This window comes from Vidua macroura, chromosome 6 (assembly GCF_024509145.1).
Source record: "Vidua macroura isolate BioBank_ID:100142 chromosome 6, ASM2450914v1, whole genome shotgun sequence".
NCBI lineage: Eukaryota > Metazoa > Chordata > Aves > Passeriformes > Viduidae > Vidua > Vidua macroura.
The window spans coordinates 39,077,586-39,099,502 of NC_071576.1; the positions used below are offsets into that span (position 1 = coordinate 39,077,586).

Here is a 21,917-nt window from a genome sequence, read left to right on the forward strand (position 1 = left end):
GTGAGACCCCACCAGCAGTGCTGCATCCAGTTCTGGGGCATTCAGCACTGAAAGGACATGGATGTGTTAGAATGAGTACAGAGCAAGGCCACCATGATTCAAAGGACCTCTCCTATGAGGGAAGGCTGACAGAATTGGAATTTTTCAGCCTGGATAAGGCTCCAGGGTGATCTTGTAGCCCTTTAGTACTTGAAGGAGGCCTCCAAGAAAACTTCTGAAAAGGGCATACAGTGGTTAGACAAAGAGGAATGGGTCTGAACTGAAAGAGGAGTTGTAGTTGCCCTGTCCCTGGAAATGTTCAAGGCCAGGGTGGATGGGGCTTTGAGCAAGCTGCTGTAGTAAAAGGTATCCCTGCCTATGGGGGAGGACCTAGATGATCTTTAAGGTCCCTTCCAACCCAAACCATCCTATGATTCTATTTTCAACTTAAGAGGAATACATATTTAACTTCTGCCTCAGGAAGCATCTTGAGAGCAAACAAATCACTTTCATGCAACTGAGAAAAATCAAAGATTTGGGATTTACTCCTCAGACTGAAAGGACATCCTACATATTTCTGATTTTATTTACTGAAAGAGTACCTTTGCTGCTCACTCACCTGCTCAGCAGTCCATGGCAACTGACACGCTTCTGCTATTGCTGTCATTGCCTCTTTTGCATTAGTTCCACATTTCACATCACCAACCTTGTCTACAAGACCATCCAGCACAACCTGTGCTGAAGTTTTGGAGAAGTTTCCTTTCTGTGCAATTAATGCAACTATATGCAGTTTCATCTGCATCACCTACAGTGTCCAAAACAGCAAGAAAGTTACTCATGTCTTTGTGTATTTTAGACTAATTTTTCTCATTCTATACATCTATAGATACATATAAGAATTATATGGATTTGTGGGTAAATACTAACGTATGCACAAAATTTGTATTTGTATATGTATATATATATATACATTTCAATATGTAAAGTATTTATGCACAGATATTTTGTACACACACACACAGGTGTTTTGTGTGACTATACACAAAAACTGTACACACACAAATACAAACTATTATATATACACACAATCAATAATACTGGGCTGGCATTATCTACTTTAATAACTTATATACACAAACATGCTTACAAATATGCAGATGTATACATGATATACATCTAAAGACAATCTTTAGATACCTTAGATGACATCTAGAGTCTCAACTCTCAACAGAAATAAAATCTAATTTGAGAGTTTATTTTCTCATTGATTACAGATAGAACTGTGGCCACAGTGACGCATGCACTTACAGCCTTTCAGCTGGAAACTGCTTTTCATTAACAGAAATGGTCTATTTAGTTACTAAAGGATAATGTATTACCTGAAAATTTGTTTCCTTCCAACCAGGTTTCTTGGCCAGCATTCTTACTAGGGCTTGGCAAGGCATTTCGCTTCTTTCCATAAGCTCAACAGCCTAAAAGATAAGCATCAAGTTAGCCAGTGGGTCACAAATTATACAAAACAAACAGAAATTCTCAACTGTTCTCAAAGTATTTTCTTAATACTGAATTAAATTAGAGAAATTCTCAGTATAATAATGTACCTGAAGAGCCATTTTTACAAGGAGTCTGAGGTATTGAACCAACATTTAACCTACAGATTTGCATCACTACTCCTTTAATGTTCTTTAACAATGTCCTTAACAATCACTATTGGCCATTCCAACCCTAGGAATTTAACACTTAATTAAAAACAAACAAGCAAAATTCAGAACAGCCCACCTGCCCATCAAAAAGCTGCTTTTGTTATTAAGATGAAGTATATGATGAAGCTTCCATGTTGGAATGTTGACCACAAAGCAGAGATTAAGCCTGAATATGATCTAAATTACTGGGGTTTAGCTGTTGTTAGGCTTAATAATTCAATTTAAATGACAACATTTTAATATAGCAGGCTTTTGCAGCAGCATTTCAATGCAGTCAGTCACCATTTCCCAACTGAAGTTAGTCACTTTTCCCACTAAAATACTAAAAGCTCAGTCATTACTGTACTGGTGTCGTGGTATGAACTACTTGTACATCTACAGTTGAAGCTTTTGTTTGTTTGTGACTACATGAAGCACTTACCACTAGCTGTGAAGACTGCTAGTACTGTATAAGCCTCAAAACATAAAAAAATCAACTGGCAAATAGTTGATTATAAGCAATTGTTGCCTAACACACAAACAGCAGGAACTTCTTTGCAACAGATCTGGCCTAGTTGTTGCAAAATCTTTTGTTTAAATCTAGCTATCTTTGAAACCAAGCTTTACAATTACTTGGAGTTTTAAAAATACCTCTAAGTATCCTCAAAAAGTAATCAAAATACAAGTATTTTTGACAAAAGCACAACTATCTTCATTAAGGTAAAATACTTACTCCACCATTGTTACAGAATTTAAATCATATAAGCCATTTGGCTTTTTCAAGTATTGTTTAATCCATCTGAAGTGCTGACATACAACTACTACTAGAAGTATTTCAGGAGACTTAACAGGCCTAAAGAGCTGAAGAAATTATTGTTTGTTTTCTCTTTCCCTACTGACTCTCTTATCAACTGTTCCAAACCTACCTTCTGAAACTCCTCCATGCAGGCAAGCCTCTCTTTCCAGTTACCACTGTCCAACTGCTGGATACAAGAAGCTGGAAGGACAGCAGCAGCTTTCTCTTCACATACTTCTATCTGCAGCCAGATCAAAACAAGGTTAACACTCCACTAGATTACTTCAGAGGAGGGCAGTAACCTTAAGGACAGGTAATATACTGGGACTGACCCTTTTACTGTGGTGCATTTACAAAACAGGAAAAGGGTTCTGTTGTAGGTTGAAAGACTTCAGGATGGATTGTGGTTTAGGGGTCTTAAGGGTTTAGAAAGCTGCTAAAAGTGCACTGCAACAGAAAAGTAATCTCTGGAAAGTATGAGAAACTCTGCAGACAGTCAAAAATAATCTTGAATACCAATATTCTGCTTAAAGAATCAAGCAGAGTTAACCTAAAATTTGCAAGGTAATTTTGGATCAAGTCTGAATAAACACTGACAACAACAAGTCAGAAGTTGATGAGGGCAGACAGAAGACCTATCTTCTGTCTCCATTTTAGCAAAACGGAAAATGAAAGTTATTTAGTGATAAAAACTTCCCTCATTTCACTGGTGTCTGCATCACCCTCAGGAACTGTATTCTCATTTTCTACTGCATGACTAACAATATAAGCTGGATACACAATAGAAATTATTCACTGTATACATTCTAAATGTAACTATGGTTTGGATTGACAGTCCAAAAAACTTGCAGATACATCTAACAAAGCTTCAATAGGTTTCTTGTTACTGTTTGACGCACAGATACCTGAGTTTACCTGGTTCCCTACCAAGAAAGTAGGTAGATGGTCAGCTAACATGCAGAATTCAGTAATTTTTTTGGAATGTAACTTAATATGAACAGTACAAAATGTATTAGCTCATTTAATTATTACTTTATTTCACTTTAGATTTCAATGTAAACTCCAGAATAATTCATTCTTAGGTTTTTAATACCAGACTCCTTCAGCAAATCATGTTTCCTAAATTACATATGTAAGTATCACTGTTTTTTTCATCTCTTCCTACTTCAGGGACACTTAATATACCCTGTTATAAGGGTATAAGCATGATTTACTTCTTCCTGTCTTAAATGGCCTAGTGCCAACAACAGCCTGAAGAACAGGTGTATTTACCAAAGTCCCATTTCACCAGTTAAAAATTTATACATACTGCTTTCCCTTCTCCTAACAAAAACAAAAAACCTCCTTGAAGAACGCTGTAGTGCTTGAAGAACTGACTAACCAAAGCTACAGTATATGGTTACAGAGGGCTTTGTATTTCAGAGAATAGCGGAATACTCACAGAGAGCTCCGACTCAAAGATTTCTTTGGTCTCAGGACCCTTCTTGCTTTTAGGCCCAGCACCTCCTGTACCTGCAGCTGTAGCTGGTTTGCCTTTCTTTGGTGGGACCCCAGCCTAGAAAGTCAATGGACAAGTTAGCCAAGATCAAGTAAGTCTCTAGCTCAGATACCAAAAGAACTGCTGTTTTTCCTATATTACACTTCTATATTCTAATGTCAGAAAAATACATATCTCTGATAGCATAACAACTGCAGGCAGAGATAAGCTAGAGCTTATTTAATTAATATATGTTTTGTAAAACCTATAGTCTAAAAGCAGTAACAGGACAGTGGAAGAGAAAGGAAAAAGGAAAGAATTATCAATTTGCAAAAATTCAGGAAATAATGACTTAATCTGTACATTTTCCTATGGATACTGGTTAGATACTAAACTTGTGGCTGGTGTCTCTTTCTCAGGTTATCTGAGTACCAATGTATTTCAAAAATTTTATCTATTCTTCTATTGACTTCCAGGTATCCTACCTGAAGAACTAAGTAGCATATTACAAAGACCATCTACTGCAGTCAATTTTTAAAATCCAAAGAATAATACTAAAGAAATACAAGCTAATAGTTCAAATTACTTCAGAATATACAAAGGAACAAACTAAAAACTGTGCTGAAAAAATACCCAATACTTAATTAGTAACCTTGCTAGTTACAAGAAATGCTGACTTCAGCCTAGTATTACTATATCACAGAGCACATTAATGTTACAACACCTGAAACTCCTCTGAATGCCTCCAGTCTTTTATTACTATTTCAAAATCAAAATCTGGTATTAAGACATAAGTGGCAAGACAGTTTGTATCATTAAAAACTGAGATTTCATTATATTCCCAGAAAGTCAGATTCCTTTTGCTGCTAGGCTCACCTACTCCTGCAAAAGGACAGTGATAGCTCAGTGGAGGCAAATGTTCAACAGGTCACCTTTGATCTGCAGTAACTATTTGATGCAATCACAGACAACTGATTGTCAGACAACCTCTCACCTTCACCGCAGATGTTTTTTTCAGTGGTCCTGGTTTGGTTGCTGCATCTTTTGTTTCTTTATCTCCTGCAGGCCCTGGAAGAGCAGTGGTCTTTCCAGTAATAGGCTTGCCTTCTTTTTTCTCAGCTGCTCCTCCTGCTTTTTTACCATAAACCAATTCTACCTTTTCAGCACACTCTTTAATCTGCCAAGCAGTGGAAAAAAAAAAAAAAGGTGGGGGTAGAAAGAAGCCATTTAGCTACCACAATTGATGCACAGTGTCTCTTTACCAGCAGTGGCTCAAACTTGGCTACTGTGGAAAAAATGTGAAGAGTCTAAGTAGTTTACTTTCCAAGATTTTGTTATCTGGTGTTCCTTCAATAGTAAGGTTAACCAGTCAGTTAACCAGGCATCTACCATCACTGTATTACCAAAATAATTCTCCTAGTTCAAAATGAAGTGCATTTATATACTAAGAAAACATTGACACCCCACTGATACTCATAGATGCTCTAAGACTAAGTTTGAGCACCTCAAACTACAAAATCTTCATTCAGTCAACATACCTGCCAGCTTATGCAAAAGTATAACAATTTTGTTGTTGGGAAGTAAGTCTTTAATACCAAATCCTATCTAGTAATACAAAATTAGACCATATGGCTGTGACCTAAAAGCTTGTTTCAGACAACAAAGTGTTAAAAAACAAAAAAAACCTCCATATACCACCAACCAAATCCACAACTAAATCTTGCAACCCACCTCACAGATAATACAGTCAGATACTTTATGTAAGAATGAAGAGATTTTCAGATTTCCTGCAACATCAGTTACATTTAAGTAAAAAATACATCCTCAAAAATCTGTGCTGTAATTAACTAGACTAAAGCATCATCTTTCACCTTCTCTAGCCTAAGATGCATTTTAAATGGATAAATGGAGCCTTTTAAACAACATTTATAACAATACTCACCCGATCAAGCTTTAGTTTGTCTACATCTGCTAGAAATGGATTCACAGCTTTCTCTCCAGCTACTTTCAAGGCAGTGCCTAATGCTTCAAATCCAGCATCTCTTACTTCAGGAGCAGAATCATTGATATGCTGCAGAGAAAGATAATTTATGTCATGTGACTTGTGGCTCATATCTGAACATATTCTATACAAATCCCCTCTCCTTATTTAGAATCTAAATCTATTATAGAGTAATACTTGATATTCCACTGCAGAAAGAAAAAGGTTGTTTTCCACTTCAGTTTTCTAATGTACTGACCAAGTCTACTTTTTCTCAAATACAGCCATTTTATCATCTTTTTTTCCACAAGAAGAGGTTGAACATTCATGCTTTAAACATCATGAAAGTTCATAAAGAGTTTGAAGTTCTGTAATCTTGTTGTAATCTCAAATTTTTAAGCCAGGGATATTGCCTATAACAAGAAAAGGACTGTTTGCAATAAGAAGAGAAGTTTACATCATTGTAATTTACAATGATAAATGCTCTAGTGTCACTGCCATGTATGAATCAATAATGGTTGTTCTTTTATTCACAGTAAACAATAGCATTCCAACAAAAACTTAGAGATGTGTGCAAGATACAAGTGGCAGTGTCTGGGATAATAGTTGTAAATCACTCTCTTAATCTATTACAAACTTCTATTACAAGCTTCAAAAAAGCTAAGATAAAGGAAACCAAATCGTTCCCCTGACTGACAGTCACCTTCAAGTTGGACATCAGCCATAAATGACTCTGAGGGCTACATAGCACACAAGAACTCTGGTCTCTGCACTACCTTCAGGTGTTTCTCCCCAAACAATCCAAGGTTTCACAACAACACTGTTGTTTGCAGTCAATGCCAGAGAATTATCAACAACTTTACCTTAAGAAGTGCAGCACAGAAAGGTTTTAAGAGGCTTTTTGGCAGAGTAGAAGGTGTGCAGTGTCGGAAGCTTCTTGCAATGAAAAGGGATGTTTGTTGCTTAATTGTTGGGTTTTTGTTGTCCATAACTGCCAAAATATCTTCACTTATGTTCTGTAATGTGGTCTACAGTGTTGAATAAAAAAGTCATTATTTCAGTAAAGAGAAAAGCAAATCAAAGTTTGAGACCAATTCTCAGACAGTAGGGAAATTTTCACTGTTACTTACTGTAAGAAAGATTGCATCAATGGCCTCCTGCAGTGCCTGCACTACCTGGGGCTTCTTCTCTTTGAATTTCTCCAGGATTGTTGGAACAACCTATGGAGAAGGGAACAAAAATGTCAAATCCCTCTTCACTAATATAACTGGGAAGCCTGATAGTCTACCCCATGGTACTTTGCAGAGAATTCATTAATTCAAACATCTCTGCTGTACCCCTCCAGAAGTACACAGCATTCTGAACCAGTTTATTCTTGCTGTTCTCCAATATTAAACTCATTCCAGTCACTCTATTAACAAATACAGATTTTTAAACAATTTCATAACAAAAGGCAGACCTACAAGTTCACATAATTACAGATAATAATATTATGCTGGAATACAGAGCAACAGAATGGAAATGAATGATTTCACAACATAAAGGGTGCTGTGCTTGTTGTATTCTAAGAATCCAAGAAGGCATTTAACCTGTCCCCTCTTTCCCAGCTTTCTGACAACACTAAGCATGGCTCATTAAAGAGTCATCATCTGATCCACAGCTGATCAAGATTCTAAAGCAACTGGAATCCTCTCTGCAGCAATATTTTTCACATCTACCACCTTGAAAAATCACATCTGACAGTAAACTATGCCATACTGGAATTTGACAGCAATTTCTACCTAGTCTAGGTGCTCAGACAGTCACTGCTAAAAAAACAAATAAATAAAATATTCAAGGGAAAAAAAAATAAAAATAACTACAGTGCAGATGTGCCAGTAATATGAACAGGTCCATTTTAGCATGGGCTCTGTAAGAGTAAAGACTTCTGTCACTGAGCCAGGAACATGCAGATCTTAACTGTGGAAAGCAGTCTATTCTCAAGATTTTCATACACTTAACAATTCATCGTTTGGAAGCAGTCAGATGCCTTACAGAAAGTTATATGCTCTTGCATAACAAAAAATAGATTTGCTTTCTACTCAGAAGCTGACTATGGGATCCCAACCCCTTGTGATGTACTGTGACCTAGGCTCAGGTGGTGTCTTGGGCTGCAACCTCCAAATTCCCAGTTCACAGACTTCAACACTCAAAAAACCTTCAGATAATACAGATGGCACCACAAAGACCATCATACATGCTACTGCAGGTGCTAGATAGCCCTACACACCACAGAGAACAAAGTTATGAGGAGATATTTAAAATCATTAAGCCTCTGTTTTAGAAAATACTGAGAAGCAAAATAAGCATTTTTTAACATGGAAGTTAGAACTCTTAGCCCATGTGAGAGAGAAAGAAGAAGAATTAGTCCAGGGGTACAAATGCAGTCAAGAGGTGAAGCTGGCACACATGTACCCAATTATAGTGAAGAGTATGATTCTACGCATGATTTTACTACTCTTGCTGGAACACAGATTGCAGACTAGCATTGCAGTCCTATATTTAAGTAACAGAGTTTGTAATCATACAATTCTAGTAACAATTCTGTTTTATAACACTTCAATGCCACTCTCAGGAGAAGTCTACATCTTCCTCACAAATAAATCCAGCAAACAAATCAAGTGAATTGCTAAAGTGAGTACTGAGATTATCCAATTCAGAGTTCCCATTATACTATTGAAAAAGTCATCTTCTCAACACCATTTGCTTGGCAACCACTGAGCTACACCCTTGTTTTAGAAGCTTGGCTTTTTCAGCACTAACTCTGTAGCTGTAGAGGTTAACCTTCAGAAATCAACTATAAAACAGATGCCAGAATGATTTTTATAACTACAGACAGCTTTCAGAATGAAAGTGACTGTCCAAACTGTTGTTCAGAGTTCAAGAGACCTGAATGTTTCTGAAGCAGTGAGATTCAGCAACTTCCCAATTCAGAGACAACACTGCCAGCAAGCCAGGCACATCAGTTTTTTAACCCCATTACTCTTGCATATAACACGAAAAATTTGACTGAGCAGCTTAAAGAACACAGTGACACAGGCTTGAGAAACAAGTGAGAACTGCAACTTATTAAAAGCTCTCTTTGCTTCCACATACTGGTTAAGCTTCCCTGTATTCCCTGATCTTAGCTACTTGTAAGAGAGAAGCACCATAGGAGAGAACAAACAGCACTGAATTGGAGCGCCAGAACATTTTGGTACCAAAAATCTCAGAAGTTTTTGCTATTTAAAGTAGACAAAAACCCCCACAAAATGCAGGCAACAAGGAAACAGAACACCCACCACCTACCATCCCCCAACATTCAAAAAACCCAACTAACATAAAACATACACCATGGAGGTGCTAAGTAGAACTCTGATTTAGAAGCTGTTTTCTCCACTGTGGCCTACAAATGCATTCCTGTAGGGGTATCTCTAGGACAAGGTAATGTAAATAAAGTTCATTTAATGGCAGAACAATTAAATTTTCTTAGTACAGAAGACTTATATTGCAACAGAAAGTTTTATGTTGCTGAATATGAATGAAGAAGGTCCTTTCAAACTTAAGCTACAAAGATCTAGGCAAGTATTTCAACGCTTACTCTTTTAAGGGGTTGGTAAGCATTCCTAACTGTACAAAGAACACCTTTGATAAATACCAAGGCTCGACAGGGAAAAGGAAAATAGATGTCCAGCATGAATACAATCAGGAAAAAAGTACATACTCTTACTTACATGCCCTGCATACTGTCCAAATTTCTTTCGGAGGCCTGTAGCTAGTCCAGCAAGGCATTTGGCAGCCAAAGCAACTAACATAACATTTGTATCCTTTCCAACAACCTGAAGAGAAAATCGGTTTCAGAGAAATGGAAGAATTTCTTACAATAATCAGTGAACTACAGATTGCGTTCCAGCTAGTAATTTTCTACTCAAGAGTATTATGTCAACTGTAACTTTTAAACTATCGTACAAATAAATTATAAAAATGTTAAATTATACATGCACTCTGAGTTTTATTTACTACCTTTTTGAGAGCTTTCACCAAGTCTGCATAGTCTCCTGATTCCAGCTTGGGATTTTTCACTAGTAGTTCAACAGCCTCTAGAGCTTCTTTCCTTTCTTGCCACTTTTTTGCTTCCTGCACAGCAAATAATTTACATTAATCTATAAATAGAAACAGTTCTAGAAAAGCATACTTGCCACAGACCTTAGATTAAAACCCTTTATTCCATCCTGAGAAAACCAAGGTCTCCCTACAGTTCCAATACCAGTAACTGCAGTGAAATATGAAATACAGTCCTTTCCCAGGACATACCTAAGCCCCTCAAAATTATAGTTTTCTTGCTGCTAAATCCAACTTATTTATGACAGCCCATATGTTATTAACACTAGTTCGTTATTATCCATGCAGCACTAAAGCACACATTGCAGAACTGCTCATAAGTCTTAAGACTCATCAGCTATACAGAGAATTAACAGGTAGTATTTAAGTTTATGCTTACTATTTTCTCATAGAAGTCTTTGGGAAGCTTGGAGAGAATTTCTACAGCTTCAAGCAACTCATATGCATCTACTTGTGGTACCGCCTCTTCCTCATCATCGTCTCCTGCAACCAGGAGAGAGAAATATATCAGCAGAGTGACAGAAAATTTTGACGAGAGCTTCACCTACGGCTCATTGCTTAGAAAGCGCTATCAGCAGTTGTGAATTTGCTATTTCAAAAGACAGATACTCTTTCATATAAAGTTTCTGCCTCAGACAGATTTTCTTCTTGTGTAGTGCACTCCAAGTTTTGCGCCAGCTTGAGTAAAAGCTCCCTTACAATTTAATGCATTCCTTCACCAACTATATACAATATACACGCCAACAGAGTTCAGAGATGAAACAGTTTACCTCCATCTGCATCTCCTCCAAGTCCCTGCTGCTGCTCAAATTTTGCTTTCAGCTCCTGTTGGGAACGCAGGAACCTGGTCTGCTTAGGAGCAGCTGATGACACTTTGATCCATTCTTCTTCCAGCTCTTTTAACTGCCAAAAGGGAAAGGAATCATCATATCAGAGGCATTATGGACATACTCCAAGACAAGCAAGCCATTACAGTTTTCCCATTTCAAAGCCAATACAGCACTACCTTTCACTACTATCTTTTTTTTGCCACTAACGGAGTAACTCCACATTCACTGTTCCAAAGTGTTTGACTAAGTATATCCATGGAAGAGAATATTATTGCAAAGCATTTACATAAGAACAAATAGTAGAACACTCAGAATGGTGTGACCCCTCTGTAGACACTTTGAAATAAAAATGGTTGAGCATGAAGGAAGCTTTCCTTTACAGCCATTCTATTATTACACACTAAAACTAAGATGAAACAAACATGCTGAGCTACATTTGATGAAACAGTTTGGTTTTTTTTAACCATGCCCTTTTAAAGCAAGCTACTGCTTTCCACCTGAACATAATTAACTCAAGTGGGTAGGAGGAAAGGATGCATAATTTATAAAATTTTAAAAAGATGAAATAGTCTATCTATCATAATGCAATGCCACTTCCTGAAGGGGAACAGTCACATCCTCAGCATCATCAGAATAAGTCTGAAGGGATGCAGAGAAGAAAAAACTTCAGGAAAAAAGAAAAGTGAGAATGAAAATTTTTAACTTGAAGACTTTCAGTGCAAGGGTCTTTTATAAGGGCAACCATTCTGCTACATTCTACTGCTCAATTGCCATTCTCAGTTCCAATATGAGGCTTAAACCCACAACTTCATGTATGTTCAGAGCAACCAAACATTGTTATGATTTCCTTACAAATGACTAGGAGTGACCAACGTTTTGGGTAAAGTTAAATGAAGCTAAAAAAAATACATTCCAATTTTGGCTTTAAGAATGCCCAACATCACAGAATCAGGGAGGATGAGCATCAAATGTTTGGATACAGTAATACTTCCTGCCTACCTGAACAGAATTTATGTTCTGCAATGGAGGTCTCAAAGCATCCCTTATCCAACGGTAGATTTCCACAGCAAGGAGCTTGGCTTCGTCTCGAACAGCCTTTTCTCGAGATTCAAAAAGTTTTGGCAATACTTTGATGATTGGCTTCAGTGAGATTATCTTTGAACCAAATTCACTGACAGTGAAACACATAGACTAGCATCAGTGCCCGTGAACAGGGAATGATCCACAACTCATTTTTTTAAAAACAGTCTATGAAAGTCTTCCAGAGCACATTTAGCAATTTTGTCATTTACTCAAACCATTATGCTAGATATTATTTTCAGATGCTAGCATAAAATTTAAAGAATATATGCCCTATCAAAATTAACCTCCACACCCAGCTTGGAATTACAAAATTAGGCCTCTCAAATTACTTCAAAGCACTTAATACAATCCAGTGTTTAAATTGTCTCCCTTGCCAGGGGGAAAAAAAAGACAAGAGAAAAGAAAGAAAGAAGTTGTCCTTAGACCAAAATTTGTATGACCTACTTTTTTTTTTCTTTTTTTTTTTAATCAGAATAGAATCTCATTTGTCTATCCTTTGAAACAAACTGCAGTAAAGCATTAGTCACTTTTCCACTTGTTGGACCAGATAATTATAGTGAGCTTGGGTCATCTTCACAGAAAACTTATGTGCTGAAACATGTGCCACTGAAGGAACACATAAAACAAGTTTCCCCAGCCAACTACCCCTTCCTTGACATAAGATTCTACATGCTGTTGCACTTAATACACAAAACTTCCTATTTCAATCACTGATGAATAAGAACACAAGAACTTTCTTTTCAAACTCATAGTAAAGTTAACTGCTGTAGTTACTAAGGCATCGCATATAAATCACCTCAAAAGCAATAATTTTTTTTATTCAGAAACATTTCTTCTTAATTCTGAATTAATCTTTTTACCAATCACACTTTTTCTTATGGCTCCCTCCAATTCTAGTTCCACATTAAAAAGTTAGCAAAAAAGGCTGCTTCAAGAACTAAAATCTACATGTCTTGCTTTCTAGAAATTCTAGTGCACATAATTTTATTTCCACATCAATTTTACAAAATACTAAGTACAAAAACCTTCAAAACAGGCCTTGGAAGTAACATGATTTAAATATGTGAACAAAATAGTTGCCCAATAATTCCTGTTTTCTTCTATCATGACTTTAAAAGAGAGCATATTTGGAGAAATGCCTATGCAAACTTATTCGTATCTAATGCATATAATCTAATTTATATAACAAGAAATAATAAAAACCTTAGCACAAGATAGAAAATACCAGAAATTAAACTACTTATGCATTCAAGCTACCCACCTAGATACAACAGACAAATTTTGTTATCAATGCAGAAAGCCTACCACAGCATAAGAAAAACTTAAGTAGCAACACAGCTCAGAAGCAGAAGATGGAGTTTAAGCCAGCAAGGCATGAGAGTATTTGATCTTAACATCACAAAGATAATAAAATACTGCATGTAAGAGAAAAAAAAACCCTATGTGGTACATTTTACAGAAGTAGTTAGTTGAAAGATACTGAGGAAGGTTATGCAGGTTTCTAATTACACTGCACTGTTAAAAAGACATTTAACTAGATAAGCAATTTAAAATAGCTCAAATATATTCCTAGATATAGGACAGTAGTATCACTTAGCAGAAGCACAGGTAATGTGTTAAGCCCAAAGCTTTATTTTGATATTACTGAAGCCTGAAACAATCAGTTTAACAAGGATCATCTCCATGTACGCCTTAGCAAGTTCTCTAAAAGATCTATAACGTAAGGCACTTTCCAAATACATTATACAGTTTTCATATGAGCTACTTTACTCAGAAAGAAGTGTTTTGGCCATAAATTTCAAAATTTTCTGTTTCCTTTAAAAAAACCCTAATGGTCAGTAAATTATATATGCACCAAGTGTAAGAATTTCATAAAGCCCAAGTATTTTTCACTCAAAGGCAGCAAACAAACTTGATGTGGAACCAAAAAATAATCTAATATTAAAGCCTACTACATCATCTTAAATTGGATTTGATTTTTAGGGAGCACTAGCAGCTCTCCTTTTCAATAAAGGAATTATTATATGGACAATAGAAGCTTACTGTGCAATGAGCTTGGCTTTTTTTTTTTTCCCTTTCTTCTAAAAACACATACTGTGTACCCAATTAAACATGCTTACATCAGTGAGAAAAAAGTGGTTTAAAAAAAACCAAAACAAAAAACTAAACTATGTTTTAGTTTTCACATCAATGAGTTTATTAGAGATATTCAGAAGAGAAGCTTCACAATCTGGAACAAAACACATTAATCTTGCTCTTCTCTCAGAGGCTGGGAAAATGGAAGTTTGGTAAACAGTTACCATGAAAGAAAGAGAATCAGATGAGGCTAGTACAACATAGACAGCCTCACATCTAACAAATCCCATGATGTCGTCAACTGTTGCTGTCAAAAAACACCAATTAAGGAAAGATGCATTCTACTCAGCAATAACAAGGGCCTGCTAAAGACAGCAACAAAATTAGTCTCCACATATTGCTGGGGTGAGGAAAAAGCAAAGAAGAAAACCACAAAAAAATACCATGAACTAAAAGCTTACCTTAGTGCTTTCCTCAGTGTCTCAATACACGCTACTATAATTTTTGGGTTTTTGTTGTCCAGACCCTTTAATAATTCTTCTTGTATTGCCTCTCCTTTCTCAATTTCTATATACATTAGACATATATCTTCACCCAGCTCTTTTGCTCTGGCCTTTGGCTGATTGAACACTTTATTTACAACTCCTGATGCTACTTCTCCTGTTGTTCTGAAAGATGAGAAAGTATTACTTTTGGAACATGTATGTGAATTAAGTATTCTACATCATTATCCACAGAAAAAAAACCACACATAGCACCAAATCCAGATTAAGACCCAACAAATCTTCATATAAAAGGGACTACATCCTAAGATAACCTTGAAAAAAATAACCTTTTTTAAGGGATGGCTTCGTCATCTAGTTTTATAAAAGAGCACAGATCACAGTTATATTATGATTCTAATACCAGACTGCACCAGTGAATAGTAGGCATTCTCAAGACTGTATTAACACTCTCTAGTTGAGGTTCACAAATAAATGCCACATCCTGGAATTATATATGTTGCAATATGTTAAGTGTATCTTTACATAATCCCAGCACAGTATTTCACAAATACTTCCAAGCTTCACATAAACTAAATCATTGACACCACTTTTACATCAAGGAGTGTGCAAGGTTGTTAGATTTTCAAACAAAGCTTTGGGTTTATTTGTTTTTAAGTAAGACCTGTATTAATTTCATCAGGTCACAAAGTCAGTGGACCAAAGCACTAACTTGGCCTGTTGTGTGCTTTTATTTCACCCTCAAGAATATGATCTACTTCATGGGCTAGACAACACAGACGAACTAAAACACGTTCAGTGAAGAAATTAGCAGGTGCATGAAGACTCATATTGGTTATGCTGGATGCAATGTCACATAAACATATTTTATTTCATGTATGAATTACATAAATATCCTGCTGAAAAAAAGGCTCCCTCCTCTACAGATAAGACTGTTTCCACCAAACAAGAACAGAGATTCCAGTTCACAGCACTTACACCACCACATTAGTGATTCACTTTTTTCCCCATTTCAGAAATTTTTATTAGTGCCTTCAATAGCTTTTTTAGAACACTGCAAGCAAGTTGTGATAAGCTAATATGCACATGGAGGCCATCTACAAGGAAAGCCTGCCATTTGGCAAGTTCTCTAGATTAGAAAGCAAGTTCTGCTCTTAACAGTAGAGATCAGAATTGGTAGTGGCCACTGCACTATTTACATGCAGCTGCAGCCTTTCTCAGGGAGGCACATTAAACTGTCCTAACAGCCTAAGAGCAGCAAGAAAAAGCTACTTACTTCCCAGCTACATGAGCATTTTCAACATAAGCAAGTGCTGCTTCCAGTCCTTTCAGCTGAGCCACTGCATTGGAGTCAGTCACAAATTTCTTTATCAATCCAAGATACTTGGACCACTCAGGACTCTTTTCATCATCTATCTTCTGGAAGAGCTTAAGGGCTTCTTCATAACCGTTTAATCTGGCTTTCCATAGCTGGAACCAGAAATTGGACATTTAAATGTTGTGCTATTATAGCCTTAACTCACCAATCTCAGAAAGCTCTTCAATCATATTTGAAAGTATGCTCAGCAAGCTGGCACCTGCAGACTTCTCTTCAATGTCTATATGAATAACATGCAACAGGACAAATACTTGTTTGTCTCCCGCCAAGAATGATCCGGATAGAGAGATACCAGTCTTCCCCCCGCTCTTAAGTTCTAGCAACCACCAATGAGGAGGTGGGAGCCCAGCAATAGTTTCAGCTACAGATGAGTAATTTCTCCATGTGAATGAATGTACTTACCTGTCAGCACACAACTTACACCATGTAACGCTACTAAAATCTGCTTAATAGAGGTTATTCAGCCTCTAGGTTGGATAGAGCTGATGCAGTTTCAGATATGTTAATACTCACACAGTGCAGCTGTCAAGATTACCCAATTACAGAGTATTTAGATACAGAAACACTACAAAATCACCATGAGCAGAGATACACAGCAAGCCCAATCTATGATTGCCTACCTTATGTTCACATTTCTGATCAATGGGCAATTTCATCCACTCACTGTCGTCCCCCATTGTAAATCAGGCTCTCTCAATAACTACAGTAATTTCTGTGGAGATAAGGACAAGTTAGAAACCAGAAAAATACATATAGGGTGTATACATACTTACACATAAAAAAAACCCAAAAATATAAAACAACAACAAAAAAAACCCAACCAAATCCACAACAAAACAAAACCACAATAAAACACACACATAAAAAACCCAAAAAAAACAACCAAACAAAAAAAAACCAACACCAAAAATCCACAAAAAAACCCCAAAACAAAACAACTCCACAGTTCTATAGCAAATCTCATTGCTAATATGCAATCCAAGGTTGTAATTATATTTAAATGCACACTTTGAAGACCAGACCACTATTTTTTTTAGCTCTAGAAAATTACCAGAAGCCATTAAAGATTAGAGAGCAGTGCAATTTGTAGTATTTCTCACACTACAAGTCTCAGTAGGTGAAAATTTTAGAAAGCTGAAAAGGTATGCAGAATATAACCTCATCTAAGCTTGAGGAAGAATGTACTACAGCTAAGGCACTAAACCAAAATGAGCTGCCATCAACACTAAAAACTGGCTCTTACTGACACGTGCTTTCAGCAACAGGTGCCATGAATCAGTGCCAAAAAATAATCAGATGCAAGTGTAAGGACAGTCATTTTAACAACTTTACAAACAGCACAACTGAAATGAAGAGTTACCAAGAAGAACAAAACCCATTTTTGCCCTAATTCTAATGTAGCCAGTGTAGGCAACTGTCAACAAGAGATCAATTTCTTGCTACCTGTAGGGTTTAAATCCTTAGTCATTCAAGTTTTAGTGGTTTCCCCCTTCTCCTCTTCCTTTAGATTAAAATAAGAACGGTGACTATTAGGGTATGACAGACAAGATCTTAGGCTCAATGCCCGTCTCAGACTTATTGTACAACTAATCTGACTGCTCAGAACATAATGAGAGACCCAGTCTGATGCAGAGAGGTCAGCAAAATGAAAATAGCAGCAGCAGTAGAAAGGGCTCCCAGTGTTATTTATAAGCACAAAATCAAACCACAGAGGGAGTAACACATTTCAACACACCAGTCTGAATTCACAGACCAAGCCAAAAACTCTATAACCCGGCCATACACAATTTATCACTACAGGCATATAAGTACACAACACTAGCAGAATGCTCCTAAGAGAAATTCAGCCTTTGGCCTACAGAGTATTTCACCTAATTCACTCAGAGGTTCTCTGTGGAAAATTAATCCCTTAAATTAGTGGTATATTTTCAGTCACATAAATTAATATAAGCAAGTACTTCAAAACCGTCTGTCAGCCACACAACACTAACACCTACAGCTAACCTGATAGCAAAATTAGGCTAGCTACAGCATACAGTAAAAACAATCTTTTTAATTCCTTCCTGGATAAGTTAGAAGATACTTAAGTAACAACCCAGCCTCCTAATAATTAAAAAAGAAAAACCATAAGAAACACAAAGAACTCCAAAACCCCTACCTGTCACCGATACACACAGCCCCACAGCAAATTACACTTAGCTAGCCTTAAATATTTACAATATTTAAATGGATTTTAAATTTAAATTAAAATTACAACATTTTAAATGGATATTAATACTGTTCTCACTATAATTGCATAAACTATTAATTTGTCCAATGGCAGTAAAACAAGAGTCAATGTCAGAACACAAGCTGACTACATCCATGAACAAGTGTATCCAAGCGTTATTATGGTTTATCCTTCTCATTCCCCTTCTCATCAAAAAACAACAATATGGATTTTTTTTTTTTTACATCAGCACAGTGGTACCGAGTGTGCTTCTAAAGAAGCACATTTTTTTGGGGGAGGGCCAAAGAACTGTAAACCGCTGAGGATGAAAGGATCTGCTTATTATGTAAGAAGCAAAGTACTCAGAAGTGAGGCTACCTAAAACCCATTCTACTGAACTGTTAATTCTGTTTCGCTATCTTTTTTAATGTTCAACTTACTAAAAAACAACACAAAACAAACCCTCTAGTCACAGCATTCCTCCATGTCAGGAACTGACAAAAAAAGGTACTCCAAATTAAAATTGACAATGAGAACTCAAAGGCCATACCAATCCCAAACAATCATACAAGGTCAAAAGGGCAAGTGAGTTACTGCATCCAAACACCATCAGCCTTTGCAATGGATCTGCTTTCATCTGCTTAAACTCCTGCTAATATTTTCTCTGTCCCAACCTCTCATTTGTCCTCTTATCCCTCCTTCAGCCTACTGAGAGAGTTCAAAATAAAACAGAAATCAACAAACTCCTGATTCAAACTCAATGCATGTTAGCTATTAAAAAAACAACCAAAAAAACCCACCAAACCAACAAAAAAACATAAACCAAACACACACACACACCAAAACAACACAAAAAGCACCACCCTGCACCCAAAAGCAAGATGCTCATGGCAAATACTGAAGTGAGGGGTAAAACATATCTAACTCTATGAAGGCAAGGACTTCTCTCCAAAAGCAAGAAACGAGACTGAATTAACATGAAAAGCTTTCCAAACAGCCCACCTAGCAATGGATGCAGGCATGCCCTATAGCGAACAGTTTCCAGCAGTAAAATTCCCCAGGCCTCACGTTAGTTCTGCAGCCAAGTGCCATCAGCAAAGACAGCTCTGACAGTATAAACTGAGCTGGCATTAGGAATACCTTCATTTGAATGCACCAATATAGAAATAATGGAGTACTTCCTCAATGTGGATGCAGACAATATAAATAGATGCAGTGGTCTCTTCCCAAAGTCACATACGCCTTTGCGAAGAACAAGCAGAATGAACTTTACAGAAAATTAGGTAGCCCTGATTCTTAATCAGAAACTTGGAACTAATTCAAGCTATTGTCTCTTTATACTTTTTTGCTGAAGAACACATAAGGAACCAATACAAGTATAATAGTTATTCTGAACAAAAACAAAAAGGGGAAGAAAGCATGAATACAGATGCCAGCAACAGAAACACCAGGATAAAATTTTGGCACCTGTACTAGACATCTACACAGTTTTTTTTAGAAAACTGACAAAAGCATGAACTTCCTACTTCAACAATAAAAAGAAATATTTATTTCTCTCCAGAGATCTGTTCTGCCAAGGAAAGACGTCTTACTGTAGGACAGTCCTCAATCAAGTACTACAGCCTCAATTCAGTTCAAACCCTAAAGTCAATAGCAACTCTATTAAAAAGGCTTGTCCATTACCAGACTGATACTGATTTATAATTATTTTTATCCTTACACATATACAACAGTTCACTGCCACAAAGTACAACCTCTTGCTTGTACAGTAGTAATACACTACAGCATCTAGAATTTCCCTTCCCACATCACAATGTACTTGGGGGGAATCACACACAAGAGAGACACAGGGAAAAGAGTTCAATAACCATGAATAACCATGTTTCACCTATTTTTTCTCAGTCTGGTCAACTGAGTTCCCCCACTATTTTTAGTCATTAACATCTACAATCAATACTTCCATTAAAAAATGGGTTAAGTTACCTTCTGCACTGAATCTGCCATCTAAAAATAAGTGATAAAATTATACTCCCCGCAGTAATTTACAAATCCCTTTAGAACAGAATTTCTCAGAAAGTATTCCATGGTCACAGAGGGAAAGCTCCTTCTTAAACATCCCGTCTTTCTAGCTTCATTACTGCTCGTGTCTGTCCTAATGCCAAGATTTTGTACTGTCTACATCTTGCATTTACCAGAATAAAAGATGATTGCTTCTCTTTTCAATTAAGTCACTGGGTTCTGTGTGATCATAGAATATCCTGCATTTGACAAAAAGGTTTTTCTTAAAAGCTTCTTTGCAAAGACATGTAAACCTCAAGTCATTACTTCTCAACAACCAAATAGCAAGTGGCCTCATTACACGATAACAGCTAAATTCCGTTATTACTAGTGAATTTGCAGCAATGAAGTGTTTGACCCACTTTTTTTTTTTTTTTTTTTCTGCCACAGATTGGAACAAACAGAATTAAGTCTTTCAGGAACAATCTTCATTTCGGTAAAATCCAGAAAACAAGATCTCTGAAGCAACTGAACTGCCAGAGTAAGTTTTGTGAGACACATTTGTCATAAAAGTGGTCAATGCAACGTTTGCAAAAGCCAGTCACCCAAGAAATCAGAAGTAGAGATGAATAAAAAAATCTTTCCTGACAGTTCTTGGCAGGGCAGCTTTATATTATGGAACAGTGAGAAAATGAAGACCATCAAGGAAAGAACAGGATCTTTTGAAGGGAGATCATGCAAAATAGAGCAAGAGTGGAAAGCATTTACAAGGCAGCACAAATGCAAGAATTTCAAACGTATAAATGAGAATTCCCAAATGAATATACGTAAGTTTGGGAAACAAATGTATCAACACATTAAAAGACTGTGAGAAAGTATGAAAACATCAAAGTTTGGATTCACCATGCAGTACTCTGAACAGCTCTTACTCAACTTCTAAATAAATGCTTTTCCTGCAACAATTTGGAGAGCTGAATTGCATTAACATCATACCTTATAGTATGGGGCACTGCTAAGGAAAAGTCTTTACATCATTAACATTCTAAAATATGACTTCTTTTGAAGCGCACATTCATCACCTATCACTATATTTTATTGTGAAGTGTCAGCTTCTAGAACATTTTCTACAGAAGATGTACAATGGCAAACTAGGAAGCCATTTTATGCTAAACAAAACCAGCTGTTTATTGATACTGATTGCCTACTTCTCCCTACTTTCACCTATTGAATATTACTGTTGCACATGAACATCATCAAATATTTTCATATTTTGAAAGGTTCTCAAAAGCATTACTCACTAATAAGTTCAGAGAAATCAAGACAGGTCTTTTTAAAAGGAAAAATCCATTTGAAATGTTCCTATACAGTAGGGCAGAAATTTGGAGTGTATATAGTTGGATGTCACATTTCAGATAAAAACTGTACTTCTTGGCAGATAGAGCTCTGTTAGTGCAGCCACATTTTTCCTAGCAGAAAGATTTATTTGTTTGTTTATTTTGTTTTGGGTCATATTTGCTCTTTGGCTCTAAAATGACAAAGTTTCACTTTCTTAGAAGTTTAGCCCAACATGTTTTTGTTCTTTTTTTTTTTGTATTTGCCAGCCAAACCTTCCCATTAGACACAACATAAAGTAGCTCTGAAAAAATGTTAAGACTCAATCATAACACAGTAGGCAATAAAAATTTTATAGAATTTTAAAGGCTGGTAGATGAATTATAAGTTGCAAGATACACAGACTCTTGATGAAAAAATAGAAAGACCTCAGAATAACAAAAAGAAAAAGGA

General features: G+C 36.5%; 1 protein-coding gene across 5 annotated transcripts in view; it reads right to left on the bottom strand.

Moving 5' to 3' along the window:
- The window catches only part of CKAP5 (cytoskeleton associated protein 5), a 56,814-nt gene that overhangs the window by 30,032 nt on the left and 4,865 nt on the right, over positions 1-21,917 (bottom strand). For all 5 annotated transcript variants that reach the window (XM_053979668.1, XM_053979672.1, XM_053979669.1 and 2 more), the window contains exons 2-17: positions 16,546-16,637; positions 15,824-16,017; positions 14,506-14,712; positions 11,885-12,056; positions 10,826-10,958; positions 10,435-10,538; positions 9,957-10,070; positions 9,668-9,772; positions 7,046-7,135; positions 6,779-6,943; positions 5,877-6,005; positions 4,929-5,111; positions 3,899-4,012; positions 2,588-2,698; positions 1,359-1,451; positions 599-784 (exon numbers count right to left, since the gene is read on the bottom strand). In XM_053979668.1, the coding sequence (XP_053835643.1) occupies positions 599-784; positions 1,359-1,451; positions 2,588-2,698; positions 3,899-4,012; positions 4,929-5,111; positions 5,877-6,005; positions 6,779-6,943; positions 7,046-7,135; positions 9,668-9,772; positions 9,957-10,070; positions 10,435-10,538; positions 10,826-10,958; positions 11,885-12,056; positions 14,506-14,712; positions 15,824-16,017; positions 16,546-16,602 (2,157 nt within the window). In that variant the 5' untranslated portion in view covers positions 16,603-16,637. The remainder of the gene's footprint in view (positions 1-598; positions 785-1,358; positions 1,452-2,587; positions 2,699-3,898; positions 4,013-4,928; positions 5,112-5,876; positions 6,006-6,778; positions 6,944-7,045; positions 7,136-9,667; positions 9,773-9,956; positions 10,071-10,434; positions 10,539-10,825; positions 10,959-11,884; positions 12,057-14,505; positions 14,713-15,823; positions 16,018-16,545; positions 16,638-21,917) is intronic.